This window comes from Eleginops maclovinus, chromosome 9, assembly GCF_036324505.1.
Source record: "Eleginops maclovinus isolate JMC-PN-2008 ecotype Puerto Natales chromosome 9, JC_Emac_rtc_rv5, whole genome shotgun sequence".
Taxonomy (NCBI): Eukaryota; Metazoa; Chordata; class Actinopteri; order Perciformes; family Eleginopidae; genus Eleginops; species Eleginops maclovinus.
Window position 1 is genome coordinate 25,613,563 of NC_086357.1, and position 27,173 is coordinate 25,640,735.

Genomic DNA, 27,173 nt, shown 5'->3' on the forward strand with positions numbered 1-27,173 from the left:
TCTGTACAGAGTTCTATCAGTTATAAGACATGCCAGTTTGTGAAATAGAAAACACCCACCGGTTGTTATGTTCTGTTGCAATGACTATTTATTATTCGCCTGTGTTACATTACATCACATATTTATGCTTACAAACAAGGCAAGGTCTAACAAGCATCCATACACAGACATACAGCACACACACCCCATTCACATACCAGCAAACCATGATGTTAAATCCTACTTAAAAGCAGAAAATCCACCCGAAAACATCACTCCTTATTCCTGTATGTGTGGAGCCTTTTTAATAAATAAGTCTGCGTGGAGATTCAAATTCAGAGCCTTGTGATTGAGAAACATCTCGTTCAGGCGAAACCTTTCCTTCCAGTTTCTAGGGAAATGTTCTGACTCTGCACAATGCTGGAAATCTTTTGGGCTGTAAGAGCTCAAACATCAATCAAACTGAAGCATATCCAAAAAGGGCGTCACCTACATGTCCATTTAGCTTTGGGATACATCGGTTTCTTCAGTAAAACAGTTTCACTTTTGAGTCACTATAACTCATTGCATTGATGGGGAGATTAACAGAATCAACAACAACACATAGTGACACAGTCCGTGGGCGGTGGTGGCGAAGTCCGTAACCATGTCAACGTTTCAAGTCCACGAGAGACCAAGTGCTACGAGGTGTCCCTTAGCAAGGCATCGTTACCTACACTGCTCCCCGGGCACCGTACATATGGCAGCCCGCTGCTCCTAACACTAGGATGGGTCGAATGCAGAATGTAAATTTCCCCTCTGTGGGACCTTCTTCTCTTCTTGATTGGCTCCAGATTGAGAAAAGAGAACAGTGCTGTACTGTAATTCAATATAAAAGTCCTTTATGTGATTCTGAAGTGAGCCATAAGACATAATGGGTACTTTTACTTTTGGTACTTCGGTATATTTGGATGCCGTCACTTTTGGACTTCTACTTGAGTACGAATTTGATTTAAGGACTTTATCAGAGTGTTTTTGCACTGTTTCTCAAAGTTAACTGGACTCTGCTCCACATTTTAGCAGCTGATATAAACCGTCACTCACACGTAACCTAAGGCCATGAAGCTCCATCTTACTGATGGAGGAAATTGTACAACAAAAAGAGTTACATAGTTAAAGAATTGTGCAAAAAAAAAAATTTTTTAAATGAAGGTGCAGACTCCAATCACACAAACATGCACAAACAGATCAACTAAGGCATGTTTTCAAACTGTGTTGGATCTGTGTCATGCCTGTTATGCAGCGGTGGGCTTAAATGATTCAGTGTTTCCTGCAGAAAAACCAAGTGAGAAGAGCGCATAGATTGTAGTCTTAAAAAATAAATGGGAGGAACCTTTCTATAATTTAACTGAGGACAGAATTCAGTAATATATAAAGCCAAACTATAACAGTAAAAACAATGATTGCTTTCAGTTTGAACACATATGCCACAGGAAAGTATGCTAGATGTTAGTCAGGTTAATGTCACCAGTTATACCACATCTGCAAACTCAGAAGGGCTGAAAAAGGTGACTAGTTTGCAGGTATGAGTCATACAATAGGTTTCGATGAGAGGGGGGCTTTCATTACAAATCATCGCAATAGTAATGAGAATTTTTAGGTAACGGAAATCACATACTCCACTGTGACATAATTTCTGAATGCATATGGTACATTGCTGTCTAAATAAGAAGTGCAAATATAACTGGTTTGTAATGTTTCGGTGCTTCGGTCCATTATCCCGCTGAAAAAACTGAAACGTTGACTTTAATTAACTGAATTAGTTTAGTAGAAAGCCAAACATTTTAGGTACAGCTTAATATTATTGCTTTGAACTAACCTAACACAGTTTGTTGGCATAATACAGTTAATTACAGTCACTGTTTCAGTGAGGGATAGCTTCAGAGCAACATTAGTGACTTGTTTCCTTTTTTGCCACGTCTGTGTTGGTGGTGGTTTAAAGAAGCCCTTACTGTTTTTGACCGACAAAACAAACACAGGACAGATTTCACAAACCCACGGGACGATCAATCCACCGACTAATAGTATTTTCTTTTAAAGATGTGTACAGGCAGACGACTCCAGGACCGGGTATTGTGGACCAATGGAGGCCCGTGGTGTGTCTGCTGGTTACATATATTGTTTGCAGTCTTTAGACTGAAGTCCAGTTCTGTAATGATTCTGTCATCAATCATTACTCATGCTTTAGTAAAACCAACAGATGTCCTTCCTCCTGTTTTTTGTTTATATCCATGATGAAAAGTCCAAAAAGGAAGTGTGTCACTGGTCGAAGTGTTTGTTTACAGCATGTAAAAGCTTTACTCAAATCATATCACTGAGTGGTGATCCAGCCTTCTTTACTTCCTTTTACACCAGAAGCCCACATTTTCAGTTCCTGGTTTTCACCTTCAAGCTGCTTCCTCATTGTTTTCACAGAAAAAGTACCTTTGGTCCTGTCCAGCAGGTCAACAGGGGTACACACTCGCACAGTTCATCTGAAACTTTTTACAATGTCATCAGCACCTAAATAATCCAGGATACAGGTTTGCAAGATGTAAGCTGTGTGCATAGTGTGTGTGTGTGTGTGTGTGTGTGTATAAACCCTGTCGTGTGCCTGCGGGAGTGTGTGTGTGTGTGTGTGTGTGTGTGTGTGTGTGTGTGTGTGTGTGTGTGTGTGTGTGTGTGTGTGTGTGTGTGTGTCAGATGGTCTCATAGGAGGAAAGCAGGGCGGCGTGCACAGGCTCCATGCAGGAGGGGCAGGTGAAGGATCTCATCAGCCAGTCATCAATACAGTCCATGTGGTAGATATGCATGCAGGGCAGGAACCGGATGGGGTCTCCGTAATCGAAATCCATCATACAGATCACACACCTGTGGAGGGCAACACAGAAACATGTCATTAGGGGCTGCATGGACGCACAGGAAAGCAGAAAGTAACGGAAGTTTAATTAAAAAGGCGCATTAAACTACTTGGACTTGAATGATTTGCGGCGCATAGTTCATCTAAAGAGGCCCTGCTATGCTTTTTAGGTTTTCCCTTTCCTGTAGTGTGTAATAAATGTTACACACGCACTCTATTAACTTGTTTGAATAACTTGAATTCATTTCATTCCGATTCTCAGACGGTGAATAAGCCGGATCTCTGCAGTGAAGCAGTATCTCTCCTGTGTGTAACTCCCACCCTCGAGTGGTACCACCCAGCAGTTCTACTCACTCTCTGATCTTCTTCTCAGAGCCGTCTCTCCCCGGGTCGTACACCCCCTTTGGGAGGTGCTGGATGAGTCCGATTCGCTGGGCGATGCGGATCTGCTCCTCCTCCGTCAGCTGAGTGGCCAGTCGGGCTTGGCTGGGCGTGGGGTGATAGACAGGCACATGGATCTGCTCCTGAACAAACAAAGTCACAGGAATAACTTGTGTGTATAACTTACAAAGACGAACATTACAATCCTGGAAGAATTACAAAAAATCCTTCAAAGGATTGGGGGCGGGTTCGGGGGGGGTCACAGTTTATGCGAAGAGGTCATTTGAGGACTCAAATCATCACAGCTACTTTCCTGTGTGATAAAATACCTTTCTATACCCATAACATTCCCTCTGGGCCTCAGTATTAACACCCAGGGTGAGCCTTAAAGAGGTCCTGTTAGGCTTGTTGGGGGTTTCCCTTTCCTGTAGTGTGTTTATATAGGTTTTGGTGCATGTAAATGGTTTGCAAAGGCTACAATTCCAAAGTTCCCTCCAGAGGGAGTTTCTCTCACACACACTCCCCCCGTCTGAAACGCCTTCATTGGACTCATTCTTTTCCCTTGTAACACAGTGACATCACTATGTAACACTCGTGCTTCTATTGGCTAGCGCTTCAACACATTGTACCTGATAGGCTAAGGGGCGGGACATCTCTAAGCAGTTGACCAATCACAACAGAGCCGGACCAACTAACCAATCAGAGCAGACTGGGCTCTGGTTTCAGACAGAGGGTGAAAAGAGGAGCTGCAGCACAGGCAGTATGAGAAACATAAAGAGCTTTGTGAACATTAAAGCATGGAGACATGTCCCAGGAGAGACACTACATCTTAATATGAGCCTGAAAATGAGCAAAATGTCAATAAGAAAAATACTCTTGTTTATTAAATCTCTGCCCTCCTTTCCATTCCATATCACTTCCTCGTAGCACAGTAACTCTCACTGATGTAAATGATGAATACAAATATATTTCTGGACCTGTAGGAGGATTACGAGGGCAGGCAGTAGGTGGGAGTGTTTCCACATTACACTCTTTGTTGTTAGTGTCAGGCCAGTGTCCATTTACTTTCATTTGAGAGTATTGTTATACAGCAGTATTTCATTGTATCTCTAAGCATCCCTCATATAGTGTTGAACAAAACAGCACATGTAGGACAGTAATGAAAGTAAGAACAAATCAAATGACACACACACGGTTTCAGTATCACACTGTAAGGAGTGAAATTAACACAACATACGCATTTTAATATCACCCCCTGAATATGTACTGTATATTACACGGTAAATATATATTGTTGGATATGTGGATGACTTATTAGTTCAGGTACTGCAAAGACATAGGAAAAAACTAACAACATCTTATCATACTTTGAAACACGTAAAACTGGAATAATAAACTGAAAATTGCTGCTTTTCTCTTTCTGATGACATCAACTGATTGTTAAACATTTGAAAAACACATTTTAAGCTCAGGATAATTGTGATGGTCAACTATGATCTGACATTTATTAGAGAAGGCGGGTAATCTAGAAAATGACCTGGGAAAAAAAATGGCGTGAAAGCTGAAATATTTTTAGATTTAAGCTCTAAATAAAACGCTGTTCCCCCAATGACACATTTATTGTTAAATCATTTCATACTGAGCAACAAGATGGAAACAAAATGCTTTAATTTCCTGTAATAACAGAAAGCACGAAGGAAACAAGAGACATATTGATCTAGATCAGTGGTTCTTAACCTTGTTGGAGGTACTGAACCCTTCTTTATTGGAAAAATAATATATAGTTTTTTCAAATTCAAGACATAGGTATACGTTTTACTGGTGCACAAAATGAACCGTGCATCAACATCACTGTGTTCAAAGAACAAAACCAGCAAAACATGATTTTCACACAAGAACATAATAGTGAATACTTACTGCAAATCAGTGCGACTTCTGCTGCTGCCTTGGAGAGACCAGTTCAGAAATGCACGGCTTCATTTTGGCAAGTGCCACTCATGTCATTTTTTGCAACAAAGCCTCTTCCTTTTCTTCGTTTGTATGTCCAGCATCCTCGAAAAGGATTGCTCGATATGTTGTAACAAACGGTATGAAAATCTCCAGGGCTTTCTTAGCAATAACAATAACCTTACCAGTTGTTGACACCAAAACGTGGAGAGCGTTGTTGTTCTGAAGAGTTGCTGTTGAACCTGGCTCTGCTGAATTTCAATGATCTCGTCGAGGTGTTCATCATTGACATCTGCTGTCTCAACACCAAACATGAACGGCTGTCTCCCCCATGCTGGATATGACTCTCTTGTAGGGAGGTATCCGTTGAGAGACTTTGCAAGCTCATCCAAGTGCGTGGCAATTGCTTGCTTCAGTTCCGCGGGTACAGAAATGTCTCCAATTCCAGACACATCTTCGATCTTACTTACAGTCGTCCAGCAGGGGAAAGTTTGCGAAGTTATCGTTCTCCGTCGTCGTTTCCATAACGGAAGCTTTTTTTGAAAAGCCTTCAGGTTCTCTTCCGCTTCGATGATGTTGACTCCACCGTCCTGCATCTGCTGACTGAGACGATTGAGAGCTGCGACGATATCAGCCATGTACGCTAAAATGAGAATGAACTCAGAATTTTTGAAGCAATCTACATGACAATGTTGGTGCTCAGGGCTAATTCCACACGCATGGCAAAAGCACGATTCAGCACCTGTCCCCGGGATAACCACCGAACGTTAGAATGGTGCAGAAGTACCTCGAATTCAGAGCCCATTTCTTTACACAGCTAACTGAAGATGCGGTGCCTCAGAGCACTATTTCGCACCTAGTTCACGCATTCCACTACAATTTGTAATACTTCTGCCAGTTTTGGAGGCAAGGTTTTTGTTGCCAACGCATGCCTGTGCAGAATACAATGCGTAACAATGATGTGTGGTGCATCGGCTTTCACTAGCGCACCAAAACCAGACTTTCTTCCCAGCATGACTGGAGCTCCGTCCGAACAAACTGCGGAAACCATATCCCACGAAAGATTGTTGTCTCTGAAGAAGTCATCCACAAGTTTCTTCACATCGGCTGCCTTAGTTGTTGTTGTAAGAGGCTTACAAAATAAAACATCTTCCTTTATCACGTCGTCTTTCACATAGCGCACGAATACAGCAAGGTGGCTTGGATTGGAAACGTCTGTGGTCTCGTCGAGTTGGAGGCTGAATTTTGCCGGGCTTGAAATCAGATTAGCAACTACTTGAGCCAAGATGTCTCTGCTCATGTCCTGTATTCTGTCGCTGATGGTGTCATTTGAAAGAGGAATTTGGGATAACTTAACTTCAGCCGCTTTTCCCAGCACGATATTCGCCCTCTTCAACACAGCTGGTTTTATGAGTGTTTCACCAATGGTGTGTGGTTTGCCCTGCTTTGCGATCAGGTAAGCAACTTCGCACGATGCTGTGAGGATCGGTTTGTTGATGGGTACAAAGCCGAGAACAGGCAGAGTAGCCTTTTCATCGAATCTGGCTCTCTTCACCTTGAATTCAGCGTTGTGTTCTTGTATTCCCCATCTGCATGCTGCTTAAGGAAGTGTTCCCTTAGTTTTGCCGGTGCTAGACTAGTGTCAAGTTATCCAGATGTTAAGATCCAGATTCAGCTCTGCCCAAACTTGAAAACGGCTTGTTCAACACAAATGATGCAAGGGGACAACTCTGTTCCTTTCTGGTGATTTATTTTCTTTTAGATTGATGGCACAAAGTGAAATTCCAGAGGAAGAATAGGTTGATAACCTTTAAGAAACAAAAGGGCAAATTACATTCCACATCAGTATGCATCAATCCTGATCATTAAACTAAACGTCTCATTTAAATTCAAAACAGATCAAAATCAAACAGAAAACAGCAAACAAATGATTCTTTCAAACTAAATCTTTGAAGTCCATACCAGTTGCATCTGTGGTTGAACATGAGCTGTCAGTAGGCTGAGGAGACCGAGCAAAGAGGGCTCGCCGAGCTAACTCCAAACATGTTATACTCATGCTTGATTAGAGGTGCGCAGGTGAAATCGGTCCCTCCAGAAACATGGGTTGCATCCTGTCTGTTGGGTGAGCTCTCTCTGCCCCCTTCAGGCCTGGAGTTCCTCCACAGATGCTGGTCCTATGCTCACACTTGTTTGACGCCACAACTAGAATTGCTCAACTTGGCATTGCAAATCATGCAGTTAGGACGCTGACTTCCCATGTGACCCGACTGTCTTACTTCCCGTTCTTTTTCTTTAGATTTGTAAATAATTTTTTGGTTTTTTATCCTTATATTTGACTATTTCTTATGGTGTATATTTTGTATTGTCTCTATGTTTCTAATGCTGCTGGAACAAAAGAATTTCCCAAATTGGGATCAATAAAAGTCATATCTATCTGGTGTTTTTTTAACAAATCATCTCTCAGAGCGGCGTGTCCAGCAGCAGCAGCTCATAAGCATTTGAAGCTACAGACTTTTGGAATCAGGGCTTTGGTTTATGGCAGGCTACAATGATCTGTTTCGAGCCAAACGCTTCAGAGACATGTTTTGTATATATCTGAGACCTATAATATATTGGTGTAAAAGAGTATAATAGGGGACCTAACATAGAAAATATAAGCACAATACAAGCATTCAGCTGCCAGGTGCTCTTCCAATACCTCGTCATTCATTTCCGCTCTCTCACTTTGAGGTTCCTGATACACTCATCACAGTCTTTTTTTGGGTGTGAGCACTTATTCTTCCTTTCCGGTTTGTGAGCGCCCGATACAAAGCCTAATCGGAACTTGAGTTACTCTCCATTTCCTTCTCTTTTTTTGAGGTTGGTTGGGGTATAAGTTCAATTAAGGACAGAAAGAAAGGTCACATGCACTACCTCAGCCTGAGTACTGAGGACTTTTAAAAAGGATTCAGTGTGTCATATTTAACCTTTTATTTATCTGTAGCATATAAAATAATATTCCTGTCCACTGGTGGGTGGTTTAATATTACATGTGAGCACACAGAACCTCACCATAGCTGAATATCTCAAATAGTGTCCCTTTTCTGGAAAATCTCTGTCGCTGTACAATAGCTGCCCACTGCTCCTAGTCCTAGGATGGGTTAAAAGCACAGATGAAATTTCCCTGTGTGTGCTGTGTGCATGTGTGTGTGTGACACATAAAGAGGGTTTCATCCTCTGATTCTAAATCTAAAATGCACTCCCCTGGAGGCTGAGCGAGTCGATCTCCCTGCACCACCCTGAGAGCTTAACTTTATAGCAAAATGTTAACATCCGAGAGATAAATACAGATTTTGGTTTCTAAAGCACATTTCACAATCCATGCAGGAAGGTTGGGGTGATTTTGTTTATATCTTAATTATATATAGGCATGTTTAAGGGCATAATTACACACATGAAACGTGTTATTGAGTCTGCAATTGGATGCAAAACTTCCCTTCTCTTTAACCAATTGTGGAAATGTTTCTTTGTCTCTTTCTGATTGTCTTTCTGCTGAACCATTGTACTGCAAATCCTTCATAAAAGTAACATATTTGTGAGGTTACCCAGTCAGGTGTCTGTGGCAGGGGACAGCTTAACCTTTTAATGGTATAAAAAAGTTCAAACATTCAGAAAAATGATGACAAAGCAAGCTAGCAGTCAGTCAGTGTGCCTCCAGTTATACGAGGCTGTCTGCTGCTCCCCGTGCTGCAGACAGGGCCTCAGAGGGGGGGCAGCAGGTGTGTGTGTGTGTGTGTGCAACTGTGTAGTCAGCGTAAGTGTGTGTAATTGTGTTCCCCGACTCTCCCTTCCTTCATGCATGGCGTGTCAGCCCGGGCTTTGACAACTGTGGTTTTTGTGACCTCAGATTGACCAGAAGCACAACAATCGGAGAGAGACAGAGGGAGGGGGGACAGAGCGAGGGTGAGGGCAGCAGAGGGTATCAGCCTGCCAGACACACACTGGTATACTGGTGAAGGGTGTTGAAGGTGGAGGTTAGACAACAAGGAATGAGAGCAGGTTCACAGAGCTTTCCATCAATAATTACTGGAGTGTGTGGGAGACAAACTCCCTCTGGAGGGATTTCAGCCTTTGCAGACCATTTACATGCACAAAAAACCTACAAAACACACTTGATTCCAACTTTTTAACCCCCCAAAAAGCATAATAAGGCCTCTTCTGCATGTGACTAAGCGTTGACATCATGACAGGAAGTGCATGTGGTAAAGGTGTGCAGACACAGGCAGCGTGATGATTGTGCAAAACTCTATTACATAGTATTAAATCATGCTGTACGAACAGCTTAGTGACAATACAAAACTTAATTTCCATTCATTTTGACGACAAACCTTGCCAACCTCGTTCATATGCAGAAGAGGAAACAATGTAGGCCTACTTGCCAAACACGGCTGTATCTTTTATGCAACCAGAGCAGTGTGCCCTTAGAAGGGAAGAAACAGAAACATGAAGCTTTAGCGGCGCTGAAATCTAATCGGGACTGCAGAGAAACAAAATCGTTCGACCTGCAGACACCTGCACACAAAACAGGGGAGCAGGCACTCGGATGATCACTTAAAAACGCACACAGGGGACGATGTCGACAATGAGAGCAGGAGGAAGACACAAATGCACATTAGCATTACAGGAAGTGTGTTTTAGATTTGATAACAACGATATAAGTATCGCCAGAGGTGGAGGCACAACTCAGATTGTTAACTTCAGTAAAAGTAGAAATACTAAGGTCTTAAAATACTCCATTACAAACAAAAGTATTTCAAAATGATGCTCAGGTAGAAGTGCAGAATGTATCAGCTTCAATTGCTCAGTGTCAAAAGTAAAGAATACTTTCAGGGGACACAAGAAAGGAAAGTGAGGAGACACGTTTGCATAATAAAAACCCACGAGCTCTAGTTCTGCAACATTCCTCACGCACTACTTCTACAGAGTGGCGCAGGAACGACTCCTAAAACCCGAAAGTCAGTTGGCATTAAGGTGATTTCTGAAGAGTTTACCTGTCTGATAAACGATGGTTGTTAGCAAGTGGCTGAATAGGACTACAGAAGTTGTCGAGGACGTTGTACGTCATTACGCCGAACACGTGAACACTCCTGCTAAGTTTGTTTTCCCCTGTTCCTAGAGCCATGACTTCTAGTTAAACTCAGTGTGGCTAAAAGGAAAAGCTTTGTTGAAATATGGAAGTGCGCGAAAGTCAGTTGAAACGATCTTAAGTTGGCGTGACGTTGAAGTCCTGCGACCCTGCTGTACTCGTCTGTAGTTCGTATATAGCATACCGTTAGCATTTTGCTTCTGGCGATTTGATTTATGATTCGAATGTGATGAAAGTAGGGTAGACGTGTGGAGATTATCCGGCTGAACAAAACGTGCATTTATCAAACAGGTTCGTATTCCAAAATCCTCTGGAGAAATCACATTGCTTTTTTGTCGAGGGAACCCATGCAGCTTACTTCTGGGTCGGCCTACAAAGATACGTCATCCCTGCACCACTCTGTTGCTGACATGCTGATCGACACGCTTCATCTTCATCCGAGTTGATCGTAGCTCAATAGATAGTGTTTTTAATTCAGCTACACCTTGCGTTCCTCGTCACACTCCCTGAGCCAGTTTGATGATAAGTGCTTTTGTGGGTACCAAAGCTAAAGTAAATAATAAAGACTGATCATGTTTTCTGGCATCAGTCCTAAGTCATCATGACAGAGCAACAACTGCCAACCAAAACAAGCATCAGAGTAGTTTTAAAGGCCCCCCAACAGCCATTTATGTCATGGTGGTGGTTGTGTGTTCTCAGAAACAGCAACCTGTGTGTCAGCCAAAGGTCACAGTACATGTCGCTGATCTGCAGTACACTGGCTTGTTTGTTACCATATTAAGTCAAGATGGTGGGTGATCTGTCACAAGAAGGTCTCTGATGGAGTGTTTCACTGCCTTACAAGGATAGAAACAACACGGGGAGTCGAGCTGATGGGTGTTTTTCGCTAAGTAAGGTTTAAAAGGATATGAGTCAATGTAAGAGCTGTGAAAGCAGAGAGAAGCTTCTTCAATGCTCACTTTGAATAGAGTGGTTCAGAAACAAGTCTTAAAACTCGGAAATAGCGTAAGCACTTCAGCGTGTTTGATCTCCGACATAATCAGCAATTATTCCACTCGTAAATGTCCGAAGCTTCTATGCGTCACAAAAACAGTAGCTACCAAGTGACTAAAAGAGACTACTAAACCTTATCACGCGACACAGGTCCGCCTTTAGCATAGCGGTGGTGACGCGCAGCTATGTGACTGTGATGTAGTTCGTCTATAGCCTAATGTTAGCTTTTCACTCCACCTTATAAATCACATAATGTCGTTAATATGTGGAGATTATCCAGCGGTGTTTATAAATGTGTGTTGAGCTTTGTTTTCTGCAATACACTGAAATCTTAGGGATGAATCTCATTGCTTTAAATACGCCATCGTGTTTTTTTCCCCTCCACATCTTTCCTTAGGCTCTTCACTTCACTTTTTTCCTTGTGGTTGAGGGAAAGTCTGAGTCATGCATGTGGTCAGTGACACTTCAGCTACACTCATTGTTGTCACACATGAATGTTTATCTGAACAAAGGGAGAAAGTCACACTGTTTTCCTTCCTTTCCTGATTGTGGCAGAGCACGGCAGTCAGTTGTTCGCTCCTCCTCCACTCAAGCTTTGACAGCTAATTATAAACCGCCTTTAAAGCAAACTTCTTTCCTCCCATTTCTTCTGACCCAGCTGGCTGAGCTGAAACCGAACTGCTGACTTCGAGCCCTTTTTATCCCGACAGCAAGGCATGTGTTTGACAGAAGCTGTGCCCTTCAATATTGTGTGTATATCCCCTACAGGCAGTGGTGTGCAGCCCCTCGTTCTACTGAACCATCTCATAGTAGATCTGGGCTACATCTTCACTTTGTACAGGCCTCACGTTAACAAACACGTGAGAGAAAGACCAGAAAATAAGGCATGCTCTCAAACTCTTAAAGTCTGCTAAGGTGGGAAACACCAGCGTAAATATATTTGTGAAACATCATGTGATCGCTAAAACTTCCTGTCCCTTTTCTTTCATTTCTGAGGCTTGCGAGGTAGACAGGGGTATAACAAGCCATAACACGCACACACACACGCACACACACACACACACACACACACACACAGTCTCCCTTAATAATGCAAAAACACAGGGGGGCCTTTCTTATCTCCCAAAGCTCAGTCCAAGTGCGATGAGTCAGCACCAGCTGCTTTCTGAATCACCACACTCCACAAACAATGTGTTTTAAGATACACACTCTCGATCCACTGCACCTCCCTTCTGCTTTGTGGCCTTCCCGGTTGAAATGTAGCAGACATGGAAATAATATTTACTTGCTCACTTTGTCGTCGTTGTTACCAGAGACCTCTAGCCTAAAGTGTTTTCCTCGGAGCTGATCTCATCCACTCTAAGTCTTTAAGCTTTCAGCTGTCGTCATCCACCCGCCCTGTGTTTCTGCAGACTGTAGCAACACTGACTGCAACACTGGGATAATAAGCTAATTGAGACAATGGTAATTAGGTTAATGGTGATTAGCACTAGCGATACTTAGTGTCAGTATTATCTGAATGGATTGTATAAAAAAATGCTGGGGTTCGATTCAGACAGCGGCCAACACATTTATGGACTAAAATACAGAAATTGTCAGATGATGCAAGAGAGCTAACGGCTAGCAATTAGCATCCTTGTTTCTTAGTGGTTGGTGAAGGACGATGTTAACATCCTATATTCTGGCCCCGGCCGTGGCGCAACTGGCTGGGGCACCTGCCACCACTTTCCTGTCACTCTCCACTGTCCTATCTGATTAATGGCAAGATGTTTTGCCACAGGACGTGCACTTGTTTATTTCTGCTTTAGAGTTGGGAGAATGGGGGAATATCGGGATGGATCCGCTTTTGAAGGGCCATTTAAAGAACTGCGGTTATTGGCACTTGCTGCCCGGTCACACTATATATTAAACACACTTGTTTTTTATCCATATCTCTATAGCATTGAGGGAGTTCTGAATTTCCACAGAAGTTTTCCCCTCATTTTCTCTTTCTGCCTTTCCAGTCCAAGTTTGCAAAAGTTCTGTGTTCTATAAAAAGGCGTCCTCTCGGCATTAAGTCAACAATGAGATTGCAGCAGTCTGTGTAAAAAGTTGGGAGTTTCTGTGAATACAATTCCTTTGTTTGACCTCTGACTGAAGTTGGTTTTGAACACTTGCAGATGTCAGTGTGTGTTTCCAGCCAGGAAATTATTCAACTGCCCCAAATGCAGCCTTTGATTCTGCTTCAGAGGCTGGATTCCTCTTCTGAATCACCGCTGACTGTGATTCCTGGGAAACATGGTCTGATCGGTGGAAACCCAAGCTCCCTAAGCAGATGAATTAAAAAAAACACACCGCCTCCATGCTCCCAGATTACCTGTTAGGATAAATGGCTGTGAGTCAAACTTGAAAAGAAATCCTCTATATCGACCCTGGATAAGCGATGGAAGATGGATTAGTCCATATTGCAATTTTGATAGGATTTGGATTCATTTTCCATCCCTTGTTGGGACACTGGCATCTAGTTATTCAACATAACTATAAACTTCCCTGTCTAATATGGAGCACAGTGAGAACTCTGGCCTTTACAGTCGAGTATAGCGGAGCCTTCAGCCCCCTTTTTCAAAGTGTGTTAGTCTGACCTGCAAGCACACAAAAAAATGTGTGTTCTCATGCTGGGTTCATATGGTGAGGGTGCTGATTACTGTGGCCACCAGGGAGAAAAGAGCTGGCAGGCTGAAAGAGCCCTTTATAAGTAGCTTTTAACTAGTCAGTTAACCCTCTTGTGAAACTCCATCAGATTGAAAAGCTGCACAACCGAAAAGCTTAAGGAGGGCAAAGAAACTGAGTAATGTTCATTACACCATCACCCCTGATACCAGAGCTTTGGTCTATACCCGGCTGTTGACAGATTTGTGGTGAACCTGCACAAACAAAGACTCCCTGTTTTCACATTATCTGTGGCTGACTGTGAGGCAGGCCCTGTCACTGATGACAGCAGATGATAATTCACTTGAGAAGAGCAGGAAGTATTTTTACATTTCAATGCACTTTTTTTTGTGTGAGCCAAGACTCATTCGACACTTTAATCATCATCCAGATTGTCAAAAACAGTCTTTAAATGATTTTAGAAAATGAAAAGATGAAAAGGCCAGCACTTGTTTACCTTTTAGAACAAACTAAAGCCATGCCAATACATGTGAGTTACAGACTGGGGCCTTCCTCTGATGGCGATTTCCACCGAGTTTGACATGGCATACTCGTATTTAATTACCATGAGCACCATGAAATATGAAAACCAATTAACTGATATGAAAACAAAGCTATTGGAAACTATTTTACGGCAATTACTGTAGAACTTCTCATCGTCTGAACTGATTTTCCCCTCGTTTTCTGTGTCCTGTCAATGCGGTTTCAGCTGATAAGGCCAACTTTCATTGTTGCCTTTCACCAGTAATGATGACAGAGTGAGATCTATACAGAACAACAAATACCTATCATTGATCCAACCCGTTAAGAGTCAAAAACCGCTGGTGAAAGTACGTTAGATCTTTAAAAGGGAGACTGACATAGCATGAACATGTCAAGCATAAACGTTTCTCTTTGAATGATACCACACACACACTGTCTCAGTAGTACGTCATATTTTCCCCTTTCTGTTTGCATCTCTGTTGCTAAAAGTTACATAATTGAGTAATTTTTCTACAATAAACGTCTCTCATGACCTGATACCACCTCTGGTTTCCCATGCTGAAAAAACACTTCTCTTAAAGGCTTGGCTTAACCTTATTAACAGGCAAACTGTGCCAAGGCCTTGCATAACGCAAGATAGAAATGTACACAAGAGAAGGGTAACACAATCAATCATATGAACAGCTGGCCTGGGCTGTTTGCATATGATCAAATACAGGTAGTACGGACAGCAGACTAACGGAGATCATGTCCTGCAGGGGATCAGAAGCAGCTGAGGAAAAGTTGTATGTTATAAAAGAGGGCCCCTTTAATATGGATACTAAATGCACAATAAATACATGGTTGAGTTTTTAGAATGAAGACTATTGCAAGTGTTGATATCACGCTGCATTTCAGAACCACAATAAGTATTCAGGGAAGCGGTATGCGTTGACAGGACCTCCGGATATAATAAAGCGGATTACTTTGAAGGGTTCTGGCAATGAGTGTAATTTAGCCTCACATTTTTTTTGTTTACAGCCATTTCTTCAGTATTCAGCTGCTCAACAAGCTCGGATCACCTGAGGGGGTTATTTGTCTAAAGTCAGCACCTTTTCTGAACCCCTGATGACCTATATTTACTTCCCAAATAAGGTTTTCTGATCACAAATGTCACCATATTCATGTTTTGATGTTATATTAGGCTAATCATAGATGGTATATGATGTTGTTTTTGATATCTTTTGTCCTCTTTGTGCAAAGAAAAATCCCTTAGGGGGCATTAAAGGTTTATTTCATTATATTCGCAAGGCAGACAATGTGCACACTGTGCCAGATCTGCCACACATTTCAGGACATGTTTTCTTCACATATTTATGTAGTATTAAAGCAAACAGTACTTATTTTATTTCATAATGTATATACTTTTCCTGCAACTTACTTGTCTTTCGCAGTATTTTATATATTGTTTATTTCTTAGGTGTATTGCACGGTTGGAGGAGCCTGGGATTTAGGATCTGCCGTGCCATATCTACACTGTACTGTGCAGAGGACAATAAAGCCTTTGATTCTCACCCTTAATTATCATTATTTTAACCCTTAGACACAAAGACACTGTCTAGCAGGTCATGTTATGGCTGGTTTGAAGTTACCTCATAGGGGGGCGGTGGCTCCTGGTCCGGGTCTCCGTAGCTGGCACGGTCCGACTGGGATTCATGAAGCAGAGAAATATCATCCGAGGTTGGAGATTTCAGACAGTTTCCCATCTCCTTCCAACAAAAAAAACTCCCCCTTCCCTCGGTGTTTACCAGCGTTACACAGCGGGTACTTCTCACAGATAATGTCAGCAGGCGACAAGAAGGCGTTTCTCCATGCACAGCTGACGGGTCTCCTCTCCCAGACGACAACGACAACAACAACAACACATCCCTCAGCTAGCTGCTAGCCATACAAAGAGCTGGCATCTAAAAAAAATAAGCTAGCACTCGGTTATTTTAAAGGCTAAAACAACACTTACGAGATTTTGAAATGATGGAAGAGGCCGTGGAAAGAAGAGGATATTTAAATCCTTCATTTATCTCACGGTTTTCCCTGTGAGAATGCTCACTGCTGGCTGTCAGGTACTTTCCAGTGTGCAGCTGCTGCCGAACAACGACAAACAGCCGATGATGTAGCAACACGGAGCCCGCCCCGCCCCTTGATACAAGCAACCAATCAGATTGTAGCTAGCACAGATTAAGCCAATCAGAACATTGCTGAAAACGTAAACAGACATTTAGTCGATAAATGAGTCTTCATTCTTCATTCAGATTCATGGCAGTTCTGCTGGGATCCGTGCTGGGCTCAAAATATTCCCTGATTAAACCTTATGTTAAATCGGCACAGTTCTCCACTTTAAATACAATTTTATTTCACTGTACTCAGTTTATGACATATTTGAATTGTGAGTAAATGTTGTCTTGTTTTATTTGTGCAATATTTTTTTATAAGCTTTTCTAATAGTAAGATTTTTTGCTAGGTTCTTTAAAAAACCAACAACGTATTCTTCTTTGTGTCTTCGTATGCGTCATTTACACCAAAGCAAATACCTCATATGAGTAACCATAATAAAACCATTACATCTGTATATTTCTTATTTCTATTTCTAATGATTTGTTTTGCTATTGTATTTTGCTGCTGTAGCGAAAAAATATCCCAGTTTGGGATGAATAAAGTATTTCTGATTCTGATTACATTGCATTAAACTGACTTTTATCCAAAGCGACGTACAATAAGTGCAAAAAACCAACAAGAATAGTGTTGACATACATTAATCACTTAAAACATCATCAAAAACCAATTCTGAGTCTGATATTTTAGGGGTTTCTTGCTTGTCTGCATTGCTTATTTTCAAATAAATCTGTTTCAGTCCTACTATTCTAATATCCCTTGTGTCCTTATCCCTTATACCCATTGCTTTGCATATCAACAGGAGATTACTTACTCACTGTATCCAGAGGATTAGATGAGAACAGCGTGTGCAAAGATTTTCAAGCAAGCAGGGCCTCTTTGTTCTATAAATAATAACCTTCAGAGCTGAACACTTTGTATCTGGTGCTTTTGTTTGTGGTGCACGGGTAACAAAAAAGACAACACAAAATGGGGTGGTTTGTTTTTTAGTTGCTTATCATTTCATCTTAAATTACAATAGAAACATTCAGTATGTACAGGAATGTCATTCTGCACAGTAGTAGCCGTGCCTGATAAAATACGCTGATTGTAAACATCACAATGCCACTAAATGTGAAAGAGTTTCTTTCAGCTATTTCTGCAAAACCGAAAGGGGAGAAAAAAGTAAAATACGCTAAATTAATTATCAGACAATGAAACATCATTTTGAAATACGTTAAAAGAAATGTAAAAGTAGATTTCCTTCACCCATAAAATAAATTGAAACTGACTCCTAGTCATTGTCTTGAATCCCAAACGTTACTCTAATCATGAATAAAGCAACAGTTCTCTAATTCCAACATTTGAGACACCATCTTAGTTTCTAGGTTTTGGACACTTAGCGTAACCTCCCCACTAACATGATTAGAGGTGACCCTTTTCTGTCTTATCATCAATCCTTACAAACGTTGTTTTTTCATATACAGATTATTTGTTGACACAGGAGCGTTGTTATTATGTTCACGTTCTTGTATAGATGGTTGTTGTCGAGCATGGCTGATAGAGGAGCAGCGGAGGACGTTCACAAAGCAGGAAGACTGTGCTGGTTCCCGTTCAGAGCTTGTTCACTCACTAAAGATGCAACAGGCGGACGAGCACGCAGTCCTTTTGCTGCTCGCGGGTGAATGGCCCGTTTGTTCGAGCTCAAGTACTGCTGGAGCCCGTCCCAAACGCCAGGAGGAGAAAAGAAGGGAGTCTGCCTTTCTAAAAGACACATTCATCTGTCCTCTTAAAACGGGACAATTTGTGTAAAAAGGTGCCATTTACAATATAGAAATGTAAAGAACAACTCTTTGCATTTATGATCCTTTGACTCTGGAGAGTTTGGCTGATTTACAAAGCTCTGTGCAAAAGCCCAAGTGTTAATACAGAAGGACACTGAATGAAATTGGAAAAGAAATGCAGTGTTTCAATAGGTTTCAAGTAAAGCAAAAGAATGTAAAATAAACAATACAAATGTTCCCTCACTCTTAGAAAACACAAAAGCTTATGTAGTGTAAAAGTGAAACCAACGTATAAATAATGTGTAATCTCTAAATCGGTCGTATTGGTTTTGTTAAAATATCAAAATAAAGGTGGCAAATACCGTGGTACAAAACAGTGGTGAGCTGCATGACATATGTGCATGATGTCAACACATAATTCTGTGTCATTTTGATCAACAATCTCCATTTTACAGGATTAAAAGTGGTGGGAGGGCTTTTATAGCAACCAGGTCTATATTTTCTCCTGGCGAGGCGGAGTCTGCATGAGTAATCTACATATGGGGGGTGTTTGGTAATCCATTAGATCCAACCCTGCACCCTAAACTGGGTAAGTGGTTATTCTGGGGATAATAGTGGAGCTTCACACCTGGTCTCCTACCCTCGTGCGCCCCTTATGGGTGGAGCCACCGTGCTAGACGAACAAGCCTGCTAGAAGCAATGTTTCATAAATATAGGCACGTTTGTCTCTATTTCAAATCGCTCTAGGAAGCCGATTTCATCATAATATACCTCTAGAAGAGGACGAAGCAAAACCTGCCTTAGCCACACTGGGCCACACACAGAGCCGCAACCACCCGAAAGGGCAGCACCCATCAGGAACACAAGCCCCCTGAGTGTTGCATTGTGGGAGAGCGGGAAACAGAAGGCTGTCTCTGCTCTGGTGGGCCTTCCTATGTCCGTTAAGGGCTGGTCGGAGAATGGATGCCGTTCTCCACCACGCCTTTAGCCTTGTGCAGAGCTGCCTGAATCCTGAAGTGAGTCCGCGACTCCATCGAGTAGTTCTTGTAGTTTTGCCTGAAACAGAGTCGTTAACAATCAGAGATCAATCTATGAGTATTGTTATGGGCATATACAGAGATAATGAGCACTCAAGTACACTCGTGCAAAAGGCCCCACCACCTTCCCTTACATAAGAGCAAGACACCCAGACCTCCGTTGGTCTCTTTGTAGTCATTGAGCCTCTCTCAGGGCTTCTCTGTGTCATTGTGATCGTTGAATGTCTTGATATAGTCATTTTACATTTATTTGTATTCATTTTGTGTGTAATTTTGATCATTTTCTGTCTCTTTGTAGTCATTTTGCTTATTTTTATAAGCCTTTTGTGGCTGTTTTTGTCTCTTTATATTAATTTTGCATCTTTTTGTAGTCATTTTTTATCTTTTAATGATCAATTTGTGTCTCTATAGTAAAGTTGTATTGCTTTAAAGTCATTTTGCACAACCTTGTAGTCCCTTTTTGATCATTTTGTGTCCCTTTGTAGTCATTTTGCATGTTTCGCTGGTCATTTCTATCTTTGTCGTAATTTCTTATCTCTTTGTAGTCATTTGGCGTCGGTTTTTCATGAATGCTTCCCTATGGGTTCATTTTGAGTCTCTTCCTGGCTTGTATGTGTCTCTTTGAGTAATATGTTATAAGTAATTGGGCCCCTGTATCTGTGCCCTCTAGCAATACATCCATGTGTGTTGTTATAAACCCATAAATCACAAACAATAAAGTGAAAGCAAACCTTGTTGTTTCTTCTACCATGCATAACATTTATGATGAATAAAGACATTCATTTTTAAACATTATCAAAAGTGCTGACGCGTAGGTATATACTGAGTATGAAAATGCAGAATCATCAATTTTAAAACCTACTTTGCGGTTTCTAGCAGTCTGATGGCTTCAGATTTCCTGCCTTGCTCCAGACACAGCAGGCCGTGCTCCAGGAGAGCGTTAGGAATCAGGTAGTGGTCGTACTTGATCTGAGACTCACTGCAGGAAAAACGCACAGTGGTTACAAGATGGAAGAAGATACCCTTCAGCCACTTGCACAACAGGTTAAGTGGCGATGATATGAAACTACAGTATATGTTTTTCAGGTTGGTTGAGCGTGCATGTAGCGTACATGTCCGTGCACATTACGTACTTGCAGAGGACGAGGGTAAAGTAGTGTTCGGCCTCCTCTTGACGCCCCAGGTGTTTGAGACACAGCCCCTTCAGCAGGCTCAGCAGACACTGATCATCTATGGTGAACTCTGACCCTGACACACACACACACACACACACACACACACACACACACACACACATACACACAACAGGACCAAACCAATTACAACACATGTAGAGTAACCCTGGACAAACATTCAAAGGGATTATATTTACAGATTAAAATGCAAAATCAGATTCACCTTTTAAATCCCTTAGATATTTTATAAAGAGGGTTTTCTGAGACTATGCACTATTTATTCCTCCAGAATCTGAACTTAACTGCGTCGTTGTTTATTGGTGTGTGTAGTTGTCTTATGTATTTCACTATCTTTTGTGAATTACCTTTTTATTTGTCTAAAAAAAAAGGTAAAATAATATTTCAAAAGTGATTTACAAATAAAGGTTTTTAATGATAATGTATTTATTCATTTATAATGATTTGATTAATAATAACAATAATATTCATTAAATAAACATACAATTACACACCTACATTTAAAATGATAAATAAAAACGTATAAATATAATAATATAATTCTCTGAAATGCTTCAACTAAATCAGTACAGCATCTTAAATAAAAGCAATTAATTTAATATTTATATCAACATATAATAAAATAAAATAAGAAATCTTGATTATTTGAACGATGCTCTTGGCGTGGGGGAATATTCCTGCGTACTTGGGCTGCTGACGAGTTTAGCCTGCGCCTCCTGCAGTGTCTTCAGCATGCCTTCAGTCAGGTCCTTGTGTTTGCCAATGACTGTGTAGCCGTTCCAGATGTACATCATCTCCTAGATAACACACAAATACACACAAACCGTACAAAATGTGATTATTTTAGTTAATAGAGATGAATACTAACTAACAACTCTCAATTCTCTTTTTGGATTGGACATATAGAACGGGAATTCGTGTAACACTAGTTCATCGAGTCCTTTGAGTGTAGGTCGCTGTTACGCAACCTGTAGAAGTAGCAAGAAAATGCACAATAAGGAGTAAAAAAATCCGGCATTTAAAACCTTACTTAAGTAAAACTTGTTGTACGTAATGGCCCATTTTAGAATCATATATTAAATTACTGGATTTTTGGTTATTGAGGAATTCATGGGTTCATCAACGCTGGAAAATATGGAGCTAATTTTAATGACTTTATATATTGCTGCTGGACATTGTAACCTATAATATGTGATATTTATATCCCAGTTTATTTATATTTTGCATCAACTATTAACCCTAACCTCTAAAGTAAGTGTCAGATAAATGAGGCGTAAAAATAACGATATTGGCTTTGAGTGAAACCTGCAAATGGAACTAGAATTTCCCTTTTTTCTTGATCCAGTTACACTTCAATAACATCTTGTGTTTCTACTCGGTAGCACTGACCAGAGGAGGAGCAGGAAGAGGGATGGGGTTTTCTGAAAGGTAGCGACGGGCTTTCCTGATTGCAAACTTCTCTGTTGGTAAAGATTTCCCCGCTATCTTCTGCTTCAGCCCCGGGACCTGCCTGAAATATAACAAAGCACAAATGTATGGCCTTTATCAGAATTGTATTTTAATATTAGTGGATAGTCTTTTGTGTTCATCACGGTCATGTTGCAGCTGTATCTAATGTACGTTTCACTGCGGCCGCTGTGAGCAGCTCTGGGAGTTCATACCTGAACAGAGTGAGCGCAGTCTCCCCGAAGGTGAGGCAATCGTCCGGAGTCAGCATGCTGAGGTAGGCTGCTTTCATATACGCATAGGTCGCCTGAGGGAGGAAAAAGTGGTTACGTATTTTCTGTTTCAAATGAGATCAGGAGAGAGGAAACGTCGACTGTGTGGAGTTTAGAGAGTCGGACCAGGTCTGCACAACTCAAACCCATTCTCTGTCTTCGGATAGTTTCAAGGCGTTACTCTTTGTTAGCAACTTTAAGCTGATAAGAAAGCTTTCTGTCTTTCTAAAGCAATCAAATGTAATTCCTTTTCCCCCACTATCACCTACGTAATAAAGATAATGCTCTCAATTATTGTACTTCACTACTATTTTGACATGGTAATACTTTACTTAAGTGCTTCCATTTCCTGCTACATATACCTCTAGTACCCCACATACATTATGGAGGCAAACATTGACCTTTTATGTTGCACTTGATTTATTTAACACTTTAATTATTTAGCTACTGTGACGACCCCTCCCTCTCCCCTCTGAGTCTGCTGCTGTCAGGGAGGGTCGTTAGTTTGAAGTGGGGGACACCTGTGAGTGTCTCCACCGAGGCTACAAATGCAGGCTTCACTTTTCATGGCTCTCTCTCTCTCTCTTCCAGGAGCCACCCAGACCCGGTTTTGGTTCGTCTCTCGCCTGCTACACATACACACACCAACTCTACACTCACCTTGTCTTTGATAATATGTTATCACTTTAATTAATGCATCACTAAACTCCTTACCTGACTTGTCTCCCCTCTTTTGTCATATTCCCTGAGCTGGATGTAATAACACATGCTACATGTATATGATATGATGCAGGACTCTACTTCTAATCTACCCAGTATGCTGTTGCTTTAAGAGTTAGCCAAGAGATTATTTTTCATCTGTAGTCCTTAAGAATGATAACATTTAGTTCTTTAAATAATTAGAAAACAATGCAACAGAATTTCATGACAACAAATTAAAGCACAAAAAAAGACCACAAATTCTAACTACTGCATGAAGCCGATGTTCTGTTTTGCTGTTGTTGTTGGTTCCTGTTCTCAGGTCTTTCTTGAGAAATGGATTCATATCTCAGCCTGATTAAATAATAGATAAAATCCAGCACTAACCAGAGGCAGTGCTTTGTGTGGTGTTATGATCATACAGTGGGAATGAAAACCAGTTTTTTATTGTGATAAATCAAGAAAAACTTTACTCCACCCCGACAGCAGCTCACCTTGGACCAGGTGTTCTCCTTGCTGAGCAGGTCAGCGTAGAAGTAGGCCATCTTCCAGTGCCTCTTGTAGGTGAAGCACCACATCAGCTCCCAGTAACACATGTGGTGGAACTGCTTCCACTGCTGCTGCGCCTCACAGCACTCCTCGAAACGCTCGATAGCCTGCAAACAGTCAGGACCTCCCCTCAGTCAAACATATCCAGTGAGGATGTCATTATGCAGAGAACATTCGGATGAGATCTTGTGTAGACTACGCTGAGGGTTCAACTCAAAGCTTTGACCTTGAATTGTTTTAAGTTGTTAAATATTGTTTATTGCTCCTGCCAAGTTTCAGCAATACTCATTTAATCCTATCTGTATCTGTATGTGTGAGGGGGGGGGTTATTTTCAGCTTGTTGAATTACATTATACTTATCGTTTGTTCAGCATTTGATCCAGTGCTAAATATGTGAATTCATCAGCTCCATTGTTATACTGTTTATACCGTTTTTTAATGTACATATTCATTGTATTAGATGAACTGTAGAAGTTGCAAATGTTCAAAAAATACTGGTAGTGGAAATAAAAGCTAGGAATCACAAGTTTTTATAAAGAGGGGTTTTGTTGTCTACGTGGAAAATGCTGTGCTCTGTGTTCGTTGAGTGTCTGTATGAAAATGACGGGGACTCACAGCATCCAAGTTGCCTTTGATCTCCTCTATTCGACCAGCGAAGAACAAGAAGATGGATCCCTGGAAAGAAAAACACACAGTTTTATTTGGGAATATTTTTAATTATGCAGGAGTCGAGAAAATCACACTTTTTGAAAGTTCTGTCAAACCTTAGGATATTTCTCGAGGTACGGCTGCAGGAGTTTCTCTGCATCCTCAACGTCTCCTTCTCCAGTGCCTGCGAGACACACACAACAAAACCAGTTTCAGTAATGTAAATTGGAAAGTCAAAAGACCAAGGAGGCCTTTCTGTAAGTTTAATGTAAGCGTCTGCAGAGAGACCGAAAAGCTGAGTAATGCTAGTGAGTCCAGAGCAGAGCAAACGTTTTCATACACATTGATGCTGCTAATACAAATGACATCAAATTAAAGACTTAAAATATTGTTTTGGACATAAATGTGCAAGTAAGTTGCAGGGATAATATTGTTTAAAAAAGCTTTACAAATCATTTTAAAAAAACGCTAAATAAAAGCTCACAATACAGGAAAAACTATAGGGATAGAAAAAGATGAATCAGAACGTCAAATAAATACTGTACACTGTCATAACGGCATATTTGCTCACCCAGTATGAAGCTCATGAAGGTGTGGTAACAGAGCAGCAGCATGTTGCAGAGGAAGGACCTGAACGTGCTGTCAGCCGAGCCCTCCTGAAGCTGCTGCAGACCAAACTCCTGCAGGAACACACACACACACACACACACACACACACACACACACACACACACACACACACACACACACACACACACACACACACACACAAATAAATACATCATTATAGTTGTTTTAATGTTTGTGTTGGAGAGCACCATATGCATACTTCTAAGCATCCAATGTGAACACAGATACAGTATGCTCAGTTATTATGCTCCACACATCTGGAACAAACGCCCAGAAAACTGCAGCTCTCACTTCTTTTGAATCCGGACTGAAGACCTCCTGTCTGCTGCTGGTTTTTATGGAATCAAATTACTATTCACTGTAACTCTAAGTCTTGTATTTTATTTCCCTTTAATTCCATTTCATCTTGTTTTTGGTTCTATTCTCCTAGCCTTTTAACGACTGTTTTCAAATGTATTGAAGTATTGTTTCTTGCTTTTCTTTTGTTAAACACATACCTATATCAAACATAAACTTGCATTGCCGATGTCATAACTCTTGAGACCTCAGAAGTGTGTGTGGGATATTGTTTTGCAACAGGAAGGTAAATCATTCAAACTACGACTATAATAAGTGCAGCGATATAGGGACGTATAACGGACATGCATTTATTTAGCTACACTAATAGAAAGTTGTGAAACAGAGAAACAGTACAGTCATTGTGATCAAAGCAACAATAAGCCATAAAGTGACAGGTTCATTCATCATAAGAGTTTCACCACATATCACAAGCTTGATTTCCTCTCAGCTGAAATTACAGATACGGTTTACGCCTACAACGAGTTTCAGATGCAGGAATCAATCACCTCTGGCAGCAAAAAAAAATCCCTGGCCTGTCAATCATCTCTAACCTCCGCTATTAGAGAGCTTTAGTGTTGCGCGCTGTTTCCTCTTTCAGGCAAACGCTCACATGTCAGTAGCCTCACCTTATTACCAGAGAAACCGACAAACTCCAGCAGCTTCAGCGTCCTCGTGGGCAACATGGAGATCATCTGCAGGAAGTAGACAAGTGCAATTCAGAAGCCCGACACAAACATATTCTATTCTATATTTTTAGATCTTCTTCACGAACATTTAACTTTAACTTCCGCATGTTAGATTATAGCTGATCTCACTACTCACAATTAAAGTGTGTGCACTTCTGTTTAAATATGAGCCACTAAAGCATCACTTAAGACAACAAGTAGGTGTGTCTTTGTTCTCACTGTGGTAGAGGCTGGATATGTACAGGAAGTGCTGAGTCCCAGAATTCATGATGCAATCAACTTTTATTTTGTACGATTACAAAAGCAAACATTTAGCCTTGTACGTACCAGGTTAAAGGCTCCTACTCCCAGTTTCACACCACCCTCAAAGTGCCCGTGGTTTTCCCCGTGGGAGTATCCAGAGGACTGGAGGATTGTGTGAAGCTCTCTGTGAAGGTGAAGAGAAATAAAGTAGATCAAGAAGAGACCAGGAAAGGTTTTATAAAGTACAGACAGATATACACGGTGTGATAAGAGATCTTGTTTCTATGTGATATGATTTTGTTTTTTATTGGCATTATATTTTAGGGTGAAAAAAAAACAGCCATATTTAAAGCAATGATTATAAATGTACACTTTCCTGGTTTATTAATAATAATAATGAAGAAATGATAATAAAAAATAAAGGTAAAAAAATAAGCAAATGAATAAAGTCATGAATAAATAAATACATGAATAAATATAACATTCTAAAAATGAAAAGATATACTAATAAATAATAATAAATAATGAATAATAATGGGAAAAAACAACACAAGCAAGAAGAGATGAGAACACTAATTATATTTTGCTCGTTAAATTCTCACTTGTATGTCTGGTAGCTGTTCCTCACTTTGATCCCCCCTTTGATGAAACTGATCATGTTTTCATCCTGAAAGTCAAAAGAGAGGTAAAGGAACAGAGAATTAATATAACCAAACATGAGAGTATCAGTGGAGAAATACACTTGTTGTTCAGTGGAAGGATTTCTGATGCTGACCTGTAGGAAGGTTAGCGCTGCCCTCTGCAGGAGGCACTCAGCATAGCAGACCTCAGCATGAAGTTCCTCTGAGGAAAACATAGAGTCACAGTTATCTTCAGTCGGAGCAGAGGAGGAAGAAGTACTCAGAACTTGTACTCAGTAAAAGTAGAAGTACTCAGATCTTGTACTTGAGTAAAAGTAGAAGTACTCAGATCTTGTACTTGAGTAAAAGTAGAAGTACTCAGATCTTGTACTCAGATCTTGTACTTGAATAAAAGTAGAAGTACTC

The 27,173-nt window shown here is 41.0% G+C and overlaps 2 protein-coding genes across 4 annotated transcripts in view; both read right to left on the minus strand.

Moving 5' to 3' along the window:
- Positions 1-68: 68 nt before the first annotated feature.
- On the minus strand, positions 69-16,610 carry rnf11b (ring finger protein 11b). Of its 2 annotated transcripts, none has more exons than XM_063891640.1 (3): positions 16,106-16,610; positions 3,212-3,381; positions 69-2,868 (listed from the first exon to the last, which is right to left on the minus strand). In XM_063891640.1, exons 1-3 carry the CDS (start codon positions 16,217-16,219, stop codon positions 2,697-2,699), a joined length of 456 nt encoding a protein of 151 aa, XP_063747710.1. In that variant the 5' UTR covers positions 16,220-16,610; the 3' UTR covers positions 69-2,696. The 2 variants fall into 2 exon arrangements, with proteins under 2 accessions (XP_063747710.1, XP_063747711.1); XM_063891641.1 differs by having other exon boundaries at positions 16,471-16,586.
- A 982-nt stretch (positions 16,611-17,592) lies between these two features.
- Positions 17,593-27,173, minus strand: part of ttc39a (tetratricopeptide repeat domain 39A) — a 33,346-nt gene continuing 23,765 nt past the window's right edge. For both annotated transcript variants that reach the window (XM_063891539.1, XM_063891540.1), the window contains 14 exons: positions 26,903-26,970; positions 26,730-26,794; positions 26,212-26,311; positions 25,825-25,890; positions 24,801-24,909; positions 24,346-24,413; positions 24,197-24,256; positions 23,527-23,688; positions 22,277-22,368; positions 22,005-22,125; positions 21,301-21,412; positions 20,556-20,670; positions 20,285-20,401; positions 17,593-19,441 (listed from right to left, as the gene is read on the minus strand). In XM_063891539.1, coding sequence (XP_063747609.1) covers positions 19,327-19,441; positions 20,285-20,401; positions 20,556-20,670; positions 21,301-21,412; positions 22,005-22,125; positions 22,277-22,368; positions 23,527-23,688; positions 24,197-24,256; positions 24,346-24,413; positions 24,801-24,909; positions 25,825-25,890; positions 26,212-26,311; positions 26,730-26,794; positions 26,903-26,970 — 1,370 coding nt within the window. In that variant the 3' untranslated portion in view covers positions 17,593-19,326. The remainder of the gene's footprint in view (positions 19,442-20,284; positions 20,402-20,555; positions 20,671-21,300; positions 21,413-22,004; positions 22,126-22,276; positions 22,369-23,526; positions 23,689-24,196; positions 24,257-24,345; positions 24,414-24,800; positions 24,910-25,824; positions 25,891-26,211; positions 26,312-26,729; positions 26,795-26,902; positions 26,971-27,173) is intronic.